Source organism: Peromyscus californicus, unplaced genomic scaffold, assembly GCF_007827085.1.
Source record: "Peromyscus californicus insignis strain IS unplaced genomic scaffold, ASM782708v3 Scaffold_11__1_contigs__length_118956290, whole genome shotgun sequence".
Classification (NCBI taxonomy): Eukaryota; Metazoa; Chordata; class Mammalia; order Rodentia; family Cricetidae; genus Peromyscus; species Peromyscus californicus.
In genome coordinates this window covers 52,972,202-52,988,212 of record NW_026294402.1, presented here as the reverse complement: position 1 = coordinate 52,988,212, position 16,011 = coordinate 52,972,202, and the positions used below count along the sequence as shown (strand labels likewise).

The following is a 16,011-nucleotide window of genomic DNA, read 5'->3' as shown; positions in this document are numbered from 1 at the left end:
GCCCCAAATGACCCTCATTCCCCTTTCTGGGTACCCAGGGAGACCCCATTCCAAGGGAAGAGCCATAAACACTTGTTCTCATAGGTTTCACAAACTCTAGTAACACCAAGATCCTGCTTTGTAACTCTGAAAAGTCTGCCTTTGTTCACTTGTTCCCCTGCCTGACCTGTAAAATGACGGTTGTGGTTAATCCATTTGCTCAATAAATAAGTATTGAACAACCTGTTCTGAACAGGGCCCAGCTGAATCTGTTATTTAGTGTTGGTTAAAAGGCATGGCATGCACCAGGTTGTCAATAAATGCCGGGTTTCTTACACAAGTCTCGGTTTTGGAAGGAGAAATGGGTGACAGGTGGAGGAGGGAGAGGTGGGGACGGAGAAAGGGGACTCAAGAGGGGGTGTGGAGGGCTGGGCCTGCTGCCTCTTGGATTCCCACCCCAACCCCTTCCCCTGTTAACATGGCCTGGCTCTGTCCTTGTCTTTGAATGATGTGCCCAGTTTTTTGCCTCTGGTTTCATCAAACCACCTCTTGTCTACTACATAGTTGGCCCCTTGTTCCCACATCTAGAAAACAGAGATCAGGATCTTCCTTATTCTCAGGCACTCAAGGACACTGTAGTGTGCCTATCCTACCAAAGTGGTCAGCCTGAGGAGCCTCCAGCCCTGAGGACATGTTTGAGGGGCTTCCTCACCAAAGTGGCACCCCCTGGCTTCTGACATTTTTTCCCCTAGGCAGGGTAGACCCAGTAAACACCTGTGACCTGTCAAGGCTGAAACTTCATATTCTTCATTCCTGTCCAGCTTCCAGATATCCCACAGGAGAGACTATCCCAGAGGAGAGAGAGAGATTATGTGCATGTGGGAGTGTATGCATGTGTATGTCTGTGCATGCATGCACATGCAAGCAAAGTGAGATCTGGCGTACTGGAGGTCTTCAATGTTGGCTGACTGAATGAATGCACAGTGGATGTCCCTGTTGCAAGGGGGGATCATTAATACATTTGACAAATATTTATCAAATCTATGATCCGTTCAGTTTCAGGCTAAGCCAGGGCCTCTGACACACAGGTTGACAGTAGCCAAGTTTTCCCCAAACAGAAGGTCCACCAGCTTCTTTCTTCCCACACATTTCTTACCCTCCAAGGCTCACCTGGTTCTTGGGCCACCTAATGTCTATTCTTACACCAGTACATATTTGAGTGCTAAGAAGCTAAGTTTAGGGTCGAATACTGGTTCCCTAACTCATATTGTATGTCCTTTAGTAAGTGACTTGACTTCTCAGAACCTCAGTTTCCCCAGATGGAAAATAGGCACAAGTTAAAATGACATGTCTTGTAATTTCTGTGAGGAATGAGATAAGGCACATGCTTACACAATTCCAGTGCATAGTATGTGCCCATTAAATGGAGCTATTTATTTTGCTTAGCCTCCTCTCTGTTACAAGGGCCACCTTGAATCCCTCCTCCCTCCTCCAGAGCACCTACAGCATAAGAAAGTGCACCCAGCAGGTGGCAGCTGAGTCTGACTTCCCAGAAGCAGAGGCACTCCCCCTGGGAAAAGCCAGACACCAGCAGAGGCCTGGAGGCAGGGAGGAGCAGGAGGCATGGCTGACCTGGTGGAGGAGGAACCCAGGATGGCTTTGTGTGCTCTAAGGGCGGGAGCACCTGCTTTGATGTGCAGAACGCCTTTTCTCCCTGGGTGGACACGGTCTGTGTTTCAAGTCGTGAAAAGTCCTGGCAATCCTATCCCACTGTCAAGGGCTTTCTGTGCCTTTACCATGGTGGACTTCTATCTACTTCAAAACCAGGACACACACTCTACGCCCCACCTGGGCACAAGTGGTTGAGGTTATCTGTGACCTAATGTAGTCATATGAACCTGGGTCAAAGGAAGGATTTAGGAAGGAAGAAAAAAATTCCCTCACTCAGGACTCTGAGACCCTGGCCCTGGGCCTGAGTTTCTTCCCCTGTGAAATGAGAACTGCCCTGTAGGTTTCGTTGCCATAATGGTTGAAAAGATGAGAAAAACAATCTCACCACTGATGAGAAAAAAACAGCCTCAGAGAGAGAATAATGGGAACTGTTGAGCTCAGGGAGGGTAGGACCTTGCTGGCCCAGTGGTCTCAGCTAGCCCCAGCTGGCCATCACTGGACTTCTACTCTGGCGGCTGCACCACACCGGCTTTGTAGGGCTCTGACCTCACTACAGTTGGGACAGGTCTCATCCTGTGATACCGAAGGTTTGCCAGATTTCCAGTCATGTCCTTGTATTCCCCCTAGACTAGCCTGCTAGTCCCTACTCGGGTTACACAGCACCTCCCCAAGCAGGGGCAGCAGGTACTAGCAGATCCTAAGGCCCCTCCTGGTGGGTTATGGTTCTGCATTAATAGAAATGTACCCCAGGAAGGCCTCAGGACTGATGTTCTCACTGGTTCACAGACCTTACCTGTCTGCTCCAGGCAGGGTAATGAGTCACACTGTGGCCATCTTCTGGCCTCAAGCTGTTTGTAGGGGCAAAGCCATGTGATACTTCTGACTCAGGATGGCTTTTGACCGGGTGTGAATGGCTTCTACTCAGCCCCTCTACGGTGGAAGTCACTGGAGATGTGGGGTGACCCACACTGACCACAGTAGGCATTTAGTGCCTCCAATTTATCTCAAGTGTATTCACTCACTACTTGCTGAATCCCTGTGACTGCAACTGAGGTGGTCAAGACTATCAGACCCATTTTACAGTGGGAGTAGAAAGGTTCAAAGAGGCAAATGGATTTGCCCAAGATGATATGGCTGCTATATGACAGGGCCAGGCATAGCCTGTAAAGTACTTGTTCTTGGGGACAGGAAAGCAGAAGCTTGGTGACCTTGGGCCACTTACTTCACCTCTCTGAACCTCAGTCTTCTCATCTGAAAAATGGGGCAATAAGATGTTATATGGTGCATTCAGCACAGTGGCCTGCTCAATAAATGTGACCAGTGCCTAACATTATCACCCTCAAGACATTTGAATGCAGTTGTTGGGAGGTCACACTGCAGATGAAGCTGTTGCTGCTATTCAGGACTTAGTAAGGTGAGCTAAGGGGTTGGGCATGAAGAAGTAGGAGCCAGGAGAAGACAGTGATTTCCTCCTCCCCTCTGCCTGTCTATCTAGTGTGGATGGTCAAGTACATCTGGGTCTTGTTTCCCAGCACTCTGATGGCTGCTATCAAGTATTCACACACCTTGGATCTGCTCAAGGCCAAGATCTGAGAATTCTGAACTTCAGAGCTAAGAATGGGAGCTGAAAGAATCGGGAGTGGACTGGATTTTTGGATCTGCTCTGTGGCTGCCAGGCTCCTGGTAGTGCAGTCTGCCTCAGGGCAGGGTGTCCTTCTCAGTGTCTGGGGGCAACCCTAAGATGCAGGGTGGGGGGTGGGGGGTGGGGGCGTGTGTGAGGTGGGGCTGTCTATCCATGTAGCTCTGCCCAGGAGGACAGAGGAGCTTCTGCATCTAGCCACAGTGACACCAACCCTGTGTTCCAAGTTCCTAGTCTTCCGGGTGAGCTTCCTTTAGCTTGCCTCCAGCTGCCGAGTTCCCTCTAGGACATGGCCCAGGCCAGCACTCACAGACCTCTATGGTGCTGGGGACTTGTAGTGGGAATGGTAGGGTTCAGCTCCCTTCAGGAACCCTGCCCTATGGAGGGGAAGGGAAATTGTGGGCCTCTAATTGTTTTAGGATGAGCTTTCTTGAAGGCTTTGGGGCCTGTGGGCCCGGATCCTTAGTATTTATGAATTTTATTATGACTGTTTGTTTAAATATATATATATATATATTTATAGCTCTATGCATTCCCCCCTCCCCAGCCCCTAGTTCTTGCCCTTGGCTTTCTGTTTGGTGGCCGTATAGGGTAGCACTGTCTGCGTGCTCTTGTCTGATACTGTCTGGGTGCTGCTGTTCCTTGTGACCCTCCGGGTCTGTTCTGGAGCCAACGTGGGGCCCAAGCGTCGTCGGGTGGTCAACGGAGAGCGCCTGGTCTTGTGGGGGGCTGGGGAGGGCTTGAGGGGGCCTGCGTGTGGCTCCACATGGGCCAGCTCTGGGGCCAGGCCTGCCTCCTCCTCTACCTCCTCCTCCTCACCATCCCCCTCTTCATCGTCACAGCACAGGGCATGGTAGAGTACTTTGTCACTGAACCGTACCCTCTCCCTCGTCCCTGGGGTCCGCTGGGGCACCTGACCCTTTGCAGGGCCAGCACCGAAGGCCTCTTCGCTGGAGGAGTCTGGCGTCTCCACTCGTGGCCCATTGGGGATGGGCAGACCACCATTCATGAGCTGGTAGTCAGGGCCTGCGCCTGGCCGCGGTGCCTCGGGGCCATCCACAGAGTCTGACGGGGTAGAGACGTCCAGGAAAGAACAGAACTCCCAGCTGTCTGAGAGGATATCGGCCGTCATGAAGTCCAGGTGGCCCAGGTCAAAGGGGCCGCCCACCCCCGCCTTGTCACTGCTGGAGGTGCTGCTCACAGTGGCCGTGGTCCAGTCGTCCGGCTCCAGTTCAAAGTCAAAGTCAGAGGTTAGCTTGTCGATCTGACTCACCACCTGGCCAGGGAAGGGAGAGGAGATGAGAGGGGCGAGGTGTGTGTATGTGTGCCTCTGCCCTGCCCTTGGACACCTCCTGGCAGGTGACTCTGAAAGATGGTGGCTGAACTGAAGTCACAGGTTCGGCTGCTAAGAGCCAAAATTGGGGCCGAGAAGGCAGCTCAGTTGGTAAAGAGCTTGCCTTACAAGCATGAGGACTTCGGCTTGATTCCTAGAACCCATCTTTTGAAAAAAAAAAAAAAAAAAAAAAGCTGGGCATGGTAGTGCATGCGTATAATCCTAGCCCCGGGGAAGTGGAAACAGGAGCACCCCTGGGGCTTGCTGGCCAGCCAGCCCAGCCTACTTGGCAAGTTCCAGGCCAGTGAGAGGCTCAGTCTCAAGCATACACAAGGCCAAGTTGGACAAGGATGGACAGCTTGTACTGTCCACTGGAGGGGAGGTACTGCTTTCCACCAGGCACCCCGTCCATTCGCACATCCTTTTCTCTCAAGTACAGCTGCTATTTGGAATGAGGACAGTGTAGTGAACAGGGCTCCAGCTTGTACCAATTGAGACGGGGGAGGGGGGGTCAGATAGGAGGGGTTGAGGGACTCCAGCAAGCCCTGGAGACCTCCCGCCAGTTGACTCTAGAATGTGGTAGCTGGACTTGAAGTCAGTGGAGAGAAATGATGGAGCAGTCACAAAGAAGACTCTGCCCAGTCTTACTAAAGCATCCTGGACCCATCAGCTAGTGACTCACTCAGGGATCTCTTTCCAACCCCGGGGACTGGAACAACAAGTGTGTGGCACTGGCTGAGTCACCCTCCTCCTCTACCCTCACGCTCCAGAACCTCCTCCCTCCTTACCTTCCCTGCCCACTGATGAGTGGAGATCAATCTCAGCTTGTTGGGAAAAGGAATAAAGCCAGCATTCTTCGGGAAGCAATAAAGAGACCATCCATCCTGGCCCAGGGATGATTGTTAAAGTCACTCATGGGTCAGCTCATCTGTGGAGGTCACTGTACCCTGCTCTGCCTGCCCATCTTCCAACAACCCAGAGGGAAGCCCTTGGCCTCCGAGCAGGCAGCCCTGCAGGCAGATATACACTTGCCTGTGCGGTTGCCAGCACATACATCAGGGTAGAATGCATCGAGAGAGGGAGGCGCAGACTAGGCAAAGCCTAGGGATAGGACAGAGCATGAGGAGGATGAAGGGAGCAGAGTCAGGCCAAGACTCAAACATAAAACAACAAAAACTAGCGGAGGGAACAAGTGTCTGAGTCACAGAGACTCAGGGACAAAGACCGCAAGAACTGTATCTAGCTCCAGCATCTGGCTGGCATTATCTGCCTGGGCTCAGGGTGGTCGGTTAGTAAGTTAACTAAGCAAGCCCTAACCCAGTCCTCATTACTGGGAACTGCTACCACTGTTCCACGCATGGTGAGGGGCAGGTGGCAACCGCCCCCAGGTAAAGCAGAAAGACACTGCCTGCAGCATCTGGGTCGGTGGGAGATGGGCTCTAGATGCAAGTGACCTGACTGTCCCTATTCCTCTTAAGGTCTGTTTCTCAACCGAAGTGGGTGAACTAGTTTACCTCTAAGGGAGATTCTAGGAATCTGTGTCTTTAAGAGTCAGTATGAGAAGGTGTTTAGGTGGCGGATGCCAGGGATAGAAGAACTTCTCTGCTAAGAGGCCTGCAGCAAATTGGAGGAGTCAGGACATGGGGGGGGGGGGGGGCGCAGGGAGAGACAGACTTTGGGCAAGTCACATACACTTGCTGGAACTCAAAATCATTTGCCATCAAGTGCCTGGCCAAAGTCAGCAGAGCTTTGTAGGGACCAGTGAGGATGGTGGCAGGACTCAGAGGAACCCTGGTATCCAAGTGACATCATTTCATATCTTGGATCACCTACTACGTGCCACGTTTTCCACTTTCCACCCATGAGATCACAATGCTCCCAGTGGCTGCCTCTTGTTTTGAAAGGCACTGGCCTGGTGGCCTGGGTGCTGGGGCAGCCTCAGGAGTGGCTCTGCCATCCAGGCAGTCACAGGCTCAGAGGGGACTCCCTGATCAGTGAGAGCTGTCACCAGCTGCTGCAGCCCGAGGCTGGGGTGCCAGGAGGAGGAAGATGGAGTTGAAAGGCTTGGCTGAGATCCCACAGACTCAGCTGAGGCTAGGCTGAGCAGAGAAGTCCGGCTTCTTGAAGCTCAGCAGGAAAGAGCACCATCAGGCCCCAGGCCTGAGGGATAGACAGCAGGGATATCCCAGGTAGGCCCAACAGGAGCCTAGAAGCCTTGGAGCCCAGACGTGCTCCTCTCGCTGGGAAAGCCCTGCTGGCCACCTGGTCTAGAGGCCTTCTCATTGGCTCCCTTCTCTTCTTCATTAGCACCCTCTTTTGGTTTTACACTGGGTATGGAGGAAGGGAGAGAGGGATGTGGTCTTCAGGTCTCACGTCTGCCCCCTCTCGGCAGGAGAACTGAAGGCAGGTGTTAATCCACTTCTGAATTGTGGTCTCTAACTCTGACACTCCTCTCCTTGCTCAGGGGGATGAAGATGGACGAGATATCACCATATTTTAAACTCTAGCGTCAGGACAGACAAACCTGTCAGTACCTAGACTCTGAAGCCAATGCTGGACTCCAACCCTGACTTCAGTACTTACGAGCTGCACAACCTTAATCAAGTGACTCCGCTTTTAGCCTCTGTTTTCTTCATCAGAGAATTCTAACAGAATTCTCCTCTGCTTGAGAGCCGCTGTGAGGACTTAACCTAATGTCCCCGGGAAAGCATGCAGAACAATGTAAAACAGCAACATCTACCTTGCACCAGTGAGCATGAGCACGTACCCCAGGCCCAAGAGCAGATGGGAGTCAGGCTTCACCTAAGAAATGCCACACTGAGGAGCAGGTTTCAATGCCTGTTCAAAATGCCAGGATATGGTAGGTATGCCTTCCATGGCCCCCATGTGCCAGCACTGCCCCATTTTGCCTGAAGTGTGGGTGTGTCCGTTCAGAACAGAACTAGAAGAGCTCCATGAGGCCTATGGCTGTGAGCCTCACAGGCAGGTCTGGTTCCTCCCCACGACCTGATAAATGCCAGAAGTGAGGGTGAGAAAGGGAAGCCATGTGCCCGCAGTACCCCAGCTTCTGTGTAGGGCCATGATTAGGCTCATAAACCCCACTAATCCTTCCCTGGTGTCGTGTTTCCCAGGTCAATGTGAAGAGCAAGTATGGAACAGGCCTGAGCTACCTGCCTCTCTGCTCAGGCTGTGTTGAAATCTGTGATTTCTCTCCGAGATTTAATAATCATTTTTGCCTACATGTAATTTGGGGATTGTCTTGGAGTGCAGAGAAATAATTATATACACAAAAGGAAAGAGGGGGAGAAAGGAGGAAGAACCATGAAAAATCTCTAGACTGGGGGTCCTAGAGAGAGACTGCTGAATCTACCTGTGCTATTGCCCTTGCTGACAGGGAAACTGAGGCCCAGCACCTGGAAAAGAGCTGAGTTAAAGGACAGAAGTGGAGTCTGACTCCTGGGTCTGGCGTCTTACAAACTATACTCATCTGTTCCGGAGAGGCCAAGAGTGAGCGCTTGGGAGGGAGGGCAGGGCTGAGACAGAACCGAGCCCTTCTCCCAAGGGTGTCCCCCAGCCTCTGTCTTGATCTCAGCCTTGCCCACCAACAGTAACTTCCTGCCAGCGCTGATCCGTGCTCTGCATTTCCTGATCAGCATCAGGACCCACACCACCCCTCTGCCTCCAGCCCTTCCCCTGTTCCCCAAACTTTTGAGCCTTCCCAACACCACCTCCTTTCCCCTCCAGCAAGTGGCCTCCCCCTCATCTCTCCTGCACATTTTACAGAGCTGGAGCTCCGGCTGCCACTGGGGCTCACCTGGCATGCCCTCCCTCCCACCATCCATCCCCACTTCCTGGAAGAAGCCTGCTGGTCCCCAGCGGAGGGCGATGTTGGTCACAGCTATACTTTTATGCATGTATGTTGTGATGTGGCTGATGTCTGCCTGCCTAGTAGACAGCAGGCCTAAGAGAGGGCAAGGTTGGTTCTGTTTCACCCACCATTGTGCCCCGGGCTTGCCACAGATACCAGTCCATTCTATAAACACAGCTGTAGACCATGTGAAAGAAGGTTGGGAGGCCTCTTTGTTACAGACCTGGACCACCAGTACACCTGGCTGAACTCCCTCTCAGATGAATGCATGCGTGCATGCTTATGTGCGTGTGCATGTATGCATGCATGCTTGTGTGTGTGTGCGTGTGTGTGTGTGTGTGTGTGTGTGTGCTTGTGTGGGTTCACATCCACTGAGGCCCCAACAGCCAGTGCTGAGGGACCAGGAGTCCCAGACCCAGAGTCCCCACTCCTTCCCCTCTTTCCCAGCTCCCTGGGCAGCTGGTTACATAACTGGGGATTCTGCATTATTTATGACCACTGATTATTTTTTAATTCTGTGATTACATTGTTTATTATCTTCCTGGGGGGCTGTGGCATTGGGGAGATGGGGGGTGAGCTGACCATGATTCATGGCTCTCATCCTGCAATTTGGCCTAATTGGCTAGGGAGCCTCTGTGAATCTGTCCAGAGGAGGAGAAGGCAAAGGGAAAAGGGAGGAAAAGAAGGCATGAAAAAAAAAAATAAGGAAAAAAAAATCCACCCCAAGTTGTACTGAGCTGCGGGTATTGAGCTGACCCACTTTGGCACAGCCCTGTGGTCCCTAGTTTTTCCTGCTCCAGCTCTTTTAGGCCACAATTATTTATCTCTTACTAGCAAAGTCTGTGGCTTTCCCTGCCACCTTTACACATGGCACCTGACCGACAGACAGCCGGAAACAGGCTGCCGCAGAACCTACTTCCTATGCCAACCAGGTGGTGGGACCCTCCACCGCCACCTCAGGTCAAGGAGAGGCTGTACCTACCCTGTTCTCCTGAGATTTTGGGGACACAGAGATGACAGTACCCTTAAGTTAGGTCCTACTCAAGACTCACTGATGATGTGGGGTACAGGTGGTCAATAAAGGATCACTTTTCAACCCCCATGGACCAGGAAGAAACAAGTACATGTTCAAGGTGAGCTCAAAATCTGATGGGCCAGGGATGAGGACCCCTTCACCCTGCCTGTGGGAGCTTTGAGTCTGTGGGCAGCAGGGGGAACAGGAAGGCAGAATCTCACCCAGAAACATAACCAAGATATATTAAAAGCGTGTGGCCTTCCACTGACAGCAAACTTGAGTTCCACACTCTGATTCACAGGCTCCACGCGATACCCTCCCTTGCCCCACGCCCAGACCCGTCTCTCTCTGCTCCACTTTCCACTGGCTTCCTGATGATCGGGCACACTCCCTCCTCAAGACCCTGGTGTCACAGCTCCCACTGCCTGCAATACTCTTCCCCATAGATGTCTGCTGACCTTGTCCCTCATTTCTATGCACTTTATAGGAGCCCCTTCGTACCTCCATCCCTGTCACTGTCCTTTCCTCACTGGGTAGGAGATGGGACCACCTTCCGCAAATGACCTATTAGAGGTCCCTACCAGACAGCCAGGACCTGGCCCCTGGCCTCCCTGCTTTTGGCTAAAAACCTTATGCGACTCAGGCTGTGCAGGGAAGTGCTAGACTCATTCAGTAACAATACCCTCGTGGGTGGCCAAGCTCTAGCTCCACGGAGAACATTTGCCTCACATGTATTAGGACCTCGGTTTGATACCTACCACTGCAAAGCAAAAACAGAACAAAAAGGATACGGAGCTGGCTTTGTGTATAGAAGGGAGCACAGAATGAGTTGGTATCTTCCTCTTACAGATTGGGCCAACAGAAGCACAGAGAAGCAAAGTCACTTTCCCAGATTCGCACAGTTCAGGAGGCAGCTGAACTAAGAACCGAACCAGAAATCTCTGGCTGCCTGGCATGTGCTCCTTGTCCCTTGGAATGATCTACATCTCTAACTGAGATCCATGGAATCTGGGGAGCTTAGGGAGCCTGCTGGGTTTGGCCTGGCATCCTGGCGTGTTGGGGAACCTGGGAGAAAGGGCTAATTAATGTCTGGCTGTCATGTCACATTCCTGGGCAGTTCAGTTTCAGCTTTCAAAGTGCTTTTGCATTCTTCACCTTACTTAGTCCCCTACCCCCGACCCAGGGAGCTGTAGTGGGGGTTGGGAGGATGAGGAGAGGGAACTCCAAATCCTCTGGAAGTGTCATCTGGTATTGGCCCTCCCCCTTCAGGCAAAGCCTCCAACAACCTTGCAGCATCACTGGGAGGGACAAGTCATCAGTAGCCCCATTCAGAGAGGAGCAAAGGGAGGCTCAGGGAGCAGGTTTTGTGCTCATGAATGTGTGTGTGCTCAGGAGTGTGTGTGTGTGTGTGTGTGTGTGTGTGTGTGTGTGCGCTCAGGAGTGTGTGTGTGTGTGTGTGTGTGTGTGTGTGTGTGTGCTCAGGAGTGTGTGTGTGTGTGTGTGTGTGTGTGTGTGTGCGCGCGCTCAGGAGTGTGTGTGTGTGTGTGTGTGTGTGTGTGTGTGTGTGTGCGCGCTCAGGAGTGTGTGTGTGTGTGCTCAGGAGTGTGTGTGTGTGTGCTCAGGAGTGTATGTGTGGTGTGTGTGTGTGTGCTCAGGAGTGTGTGTGTGTGTGTGTGTGTGTGTGTGCTCAGGAGTGTGTGTGTGTGTGTGTGAGTGTGGTGTGTGTGTGCTCAGGAGTGTGTGTGTGTGTGTGTGTGTGTGTGTGTGTGTGTGTTTGGGGTGTCTTCTGGGGCCAGAGGTGTCAGGCAGGAAGAGGAGGTAGAGACAGGAGGATGGTGAAGGGAGGCCAGAGGAGAATGGCAGAGCCGGCTGGTTCTTTGCTGCCTAGCTCCTTCCACAAGGTTCCCATGCAGTGCCCCTGCCAACACCATGTTTAACTCTCGTCTCCACACTCAAGTATTTGGTCTGAGCTGGTGGCAATGAGCAAATGCCCAGGGAGGTCGTGTGTGATGAGGGAATAGGGGCTTGTTCACTTTACCATAGGCCTACCCACAGCCCTGATAGAGAACCACCACAAAGGGCCTGAATGGAGCCACACAGACCAGCTTTATGTTCTCCTGAAGGACCTAGAGCTACATCAAAAGTTTAAAACCGGGACCTGAGATCCACAGGAACTCCTGTCCCCAACCAACCCCAGCCCACAGAAAGTTGTGTATGACGGCTCTTCTGCTTGGGTCTCCCTTCCTCTCTGCCCATTACCTTACGTACACATCCCCTTTGTGGGGGACTAGGGAGCTCTGAGGCTCAACCCCCCACCCAGCTGGGTACCATTGGCAGCAGGCAGGCAGTGGCATACGGGGTAGACTCTGGTTTCCATAGCAACCTGCCAAAGTCTTGGGTGGAGACACATGGCCTACAGATGTGGGGGAGGGGACTCATCACTCAATCCTGGTTCAGACCTCTGGTGTGTGCAGACTATCAACTGGAGCTCTGGGGTGAGGGACATAGGAATCAGTGAGTATAAAAGGGAAGATTGGGGGCATTAAAAGTTCCACAAATTAACCTGGCACTTGGGCACCGCATCACAAGCATCAGGCATCTCTTGGAAGCTCCTGTCAAATGCTGAGGTTACACAATAGCCCACCTGCTGAAGCTTCAAATAGGCATCGGGAATCTTGAATTCTAGGCTCAATTCTGTCATGGGTGAGTTATGTAGCCTTGGGCAAGGCCCTATTCCTCTTCGGACCCCAGTTTCTTCAATAGTAAGTGGATAGTGTTTGCCTGGACTACCTGTGAGATCTCTTCAAGTTCTGGATGATTATGTGAGGGAGAAGAGGCAGGGGTCTGCCCCACTGGGAGTTGTACCAAAGCTGACTCCCAGGATTATAGACAATATCAGCTCTGGTTGGGGTCCCATGTCCCTGCCTGAGGCTGAGACTTTGGACAGTTCTTGTGGCCCTAATAAAATCATAGAGCATCTAGAATTAAGACAGAGTAAGAGAGGATACCTAATCCTTTGGACTCATGAGGCCAGAGGAATGGTTGTTCAGGGACCTGTGGCCTTTGGCTTCCAAATTGTATTATGGAGTCCAGACCATAGCAGCCTAGCATATGGGCAGAAGCTCCACCAGCTCTGCCTGCCCGAAGTGCCTATCATTCCCACCTCTGAAGACAGGATCTCCTGGCAGCTTGCACGTAGCAGACCTTGGACCCCCATCTGTACTACTCTAACAGGCCTGAGATCTCTGTCACCCTCCAACTCACAGCTCCCTTCAAACAACCCCTCTCCCTGCCTTAATTCAGGCCAGGCTGGAAAGCCACATTGTTCACAGCCTGCCCCATCTCCTCAGTCTCCTACAGGCCCCGATACACAGCTGGTAGGGGAGCTTGGGTTCATAACTCAGAATGATCCATTCTCCCTCTGTCTCTGCAGGGGCCCTGGTTACAAGGAGTTGGAAGTTGCCTAAAGCCCACCTGGCTGGTGAAATGGGATCCAGCGGGCAAATTCAGGCCAGCGGCTCAGAACGCTGGTCATGCATTTTGGACTTGAACACAGCCCAGGGGGCAGGGTGGAAGACATGTGTACCTCATTACTCCAGCAATGTGGGAAGCTGTAATTAAACTGGGCTCCGATTAGAAAGCCAGAGAGGGTTTCTCGGTGACTTTTTGGTCTTTGCAAAAACCATCCAGAAGCATGCCCTGTGAAAGGGGGGCACATATCCTTAAAAAGACCCATCTCTTCAATGTACAGAAGGACCTCCGATCCCCACCAGGAGCTCCCAGCCACATTCTACTCTAGGACAGCGAGGCCACAACCGGTTTAAAACCCCTCTCCCCTTTTGGAAATTAAAGGTTTGGAAGTGATACTTTTTGAGCTGGGCCTCAAGCAGTGGGGACTGGTTAAGCAGAGCCATCCACACTCTCCTAGAGTCCCTGCCCAGAGTCTGGTGGGTAAATATTGGGGTCAAGGGACCGCTTAGGTTTCAGAAGAATGTGTCCCATTAAGAATGGAGTGGGGCAGATTTAATCCTCACTGGGCACCCTGAGTGTTAACTATAGAGCTGGGCCCACCGGCACCTGCTTAAGCAGTCACCACAACACCAAGGCCCCAGCAGCTCTGGGGATAGTGATTTTTTAACAAAACAGACTTGAGGAAGGAAAATGAGAAGGGTGGTCCTCTGTGGAGCAGGCCATGTGCACATAGCCTTGCACACTCAAACACACATAAATGTTTTGATGCTGAGCCCAGCCAGGCAGGGCTAGGGTTTTATGTGGCCCCTGCTGGCCTCTCACTCACCTCCCTCAGCTCCTTAGCCACTTCTTTGAGTTCCCTCAGGATGCCTTCAAGTTGCCCGATGACCATCTTCATGCGCTGTCGAATCCGTTCTCTCTCTCCACCACTGTTGGGGTCGTCACTGGGCTGCCCGAGGTCCGGGGCACCCCGAATGTTCATCCTTCACCACGTGGCCGCAAGCCTGCCCATACTCGCCCCAGCGGGGCACACACTTTGCCTGCCTCCACGGAGCCCCCCTCGGCCGGGCAGAGCTCCACATTTTAACGGCCCCCCAGCCTACCCTGGCCTTGGGCGGCCCTCACCCAGCCCCTGCAGCCTGCTACTCGACCTACTCTGCCTCTGGGTGGGGGATGGAGCACCCAGAGGGAGACCGAGTCTGACGGGGGAGGGGGGGGGTCAAGGTGAGGACACAGGAGGGCAAGGGGAGGGGCCTTAGGGCCCAAGAACAGCTTCCAGGACTTGAAGCGCCTGTGGTGTACAGAGCTGATCTTTGCCTGAATCTGGGTGTGGAGGCAGGGGGATGATTCTGCAAGGACTAGGGTAAGAGATGCCCTTGGGATGGGGGAAGGCAGCAATCCCCTCGCAACTCCTAGGCAGTTACAAAGGCAGAGGTCTCTAGAAACAGCCGAACCTGCAGAGGGACGGTGGTCAGGGTCTTCCAGATGTGGAGGGGGCTCCAGATGTGAACAGCGCTGGAGAGGGACCTGGATTGGAGGAGGGCAGCCCCCTGCAGAAAGAGCGAGCCTGGCGTCAGCCCTCCCAGGCTGCTGCACCAGCCTGCTGCTGCTGCCTCCCTCTTCTCCCTGCCTGCACCCTCCTTCCTCACTGGAGATTTATTTATTTATTTTTGTTTGTGGGGAGGGGTGGTGGAGGCAGATGGTTTTCAGCACACCCTTCTTCTATAGGGAGAGTGGAGGAGCCCCTGGTTTAGAGGCATAAGTCCTCAGCCTCCTCTGGGGCACTCTAGCTGTCCCCCCCCCCCCCAACCAAGCTTGGCCAGGTTGGTTCAGCACAGGGCCTCTCCAGTCCTCCATCCTTCTTCCAATACCCACAGGGAGCCCTCCTTCCCAGCGGACCCTTCCTCCCCCAGCCCCGCCTTCCCTCTGAAGCTGGACTCCCCTACTCACAGAGGGTGGGGGCACCGGCCTTTCCTCCAAGCAGCGTCGGGGGCCGAGCCCCAAGACGAGGTTGGGGGGCCCCCAAGGCTCCCCTAGGGCGGGCTTCTCTCTCTGGACCCTTCGGCTCTTGGCCTCAGGAAGGTCCTCCGAGCGGTGACCGGAGACATCTGGGCGGTGGGAGGGGGCGGGGCCTCCGCGCACCGGGGAAGGGGGCAGGAACAATCTCCCACCACGCCCGCCAGGCTCCGGGTCGCGAGGGTCCGGAGGGCTCAGGGGCCCCGAGGCCACAGGTGACCCGGGCCGAAGCGACGCCGGTCCGGACCGGGCGACTGAACCAAAGTCGGAAGGCTGGGGAGGGCGCCGGGATCCCCTCAGCCCACGCCCGGCATTCCCCGGGCTCCGCAGGGTTCGCGATTCTCTCTGTCCAGTCCAGTTCGGCGTGTCTGGGCCCCTCCGGGGTCTGTCCTGCCCCTGGCTTGCCTTGCCCTTCCCGAGCTGGCACTGCCAGGCGTCCCGGGTGCACTCAGCCGGGACCCAGAATGTCCGCGCTCCGGTCCGGGCGGCGTCCGGAGCGACCGCAGAATCCGCTCAGCCTTAGCCCGGCAGTCGGCTCGCTCCACGGTGGGGCAAGTCCGGATTCCTTCGAGTCCCGGGGGAGGGGCGGCAGCGGTGGCCTGGGGGACCCGGTGTCCAGCACAGCGGAGATGAGCGCACGAGGTCCGGGGGCCTTGGCGCGGCGGGGCTAAGCAGAAGAAGCAAAGGAGAGCAGAGGGGGCGAGCGAGGCGCCAGGGAGCCGATGGAGGAGGCGCGGCGGGCCCGGCCGGGCACACGGGGCGCGCAGCCTCCGCTAGGCTCCACCGCCTCCTGCGCGCTCGCTCACGGCTCCGCGCCTCGCGGCCCCGGGCGGCTGCCAATGGGGCAGAGGAGGCACCGGGGCGGCCCGGGCCTCTCTCCCCCGGCTGCTTCGCCCCTCGCCCTGCCCTGCCCTGCCCGCCCGGCTCCGCGGGCCTGGCCGGCTTTCCCCGAGCGCCGCCGCGCCCCGCCGGACTGGCCGCCCTGGCGGGCGCTGGCTCCCTCCAAGGCCGCCGGGCTC

General features: G+C 54.5%; 1 protein-coding gene across 1 annotated transcript; it reads right to left on the bottom strand.

Annotated features, from left to right (window-relative positions):
- Nucleotides 1-1,381: 1,381 nt before the first annotated feature.
- Insyn1 (inhibitory synaptic factor 1) lies at nucleotides 1,382-15,900 on the bottom strand. The gene is made up of 3 exons (XM_052762180.1): nucleotides 14,927-15,900; nucleotides 13,803-14,526; nucleotides 1,382-4,565 (listed from the first exon to the last, which is right to left on the bottom strand). The coding sequence occupies exons 2-3, from the start codon at nucleotides 13,956-13,958 to the stop codon at nucleotides 3,840-3,842; spliced, it is 882 nt and encodes a 293-aa protein (XP_052618140.1). The 5' UTR covers nucleotides 13,959-14,526; nucleotides 14,927-15,900; the 3' UTR covers nucleotides 1,382-3,839.
- Between the last annotated feature and the right edge of the window lie 111 nt (nucleotides 15,901-16,011).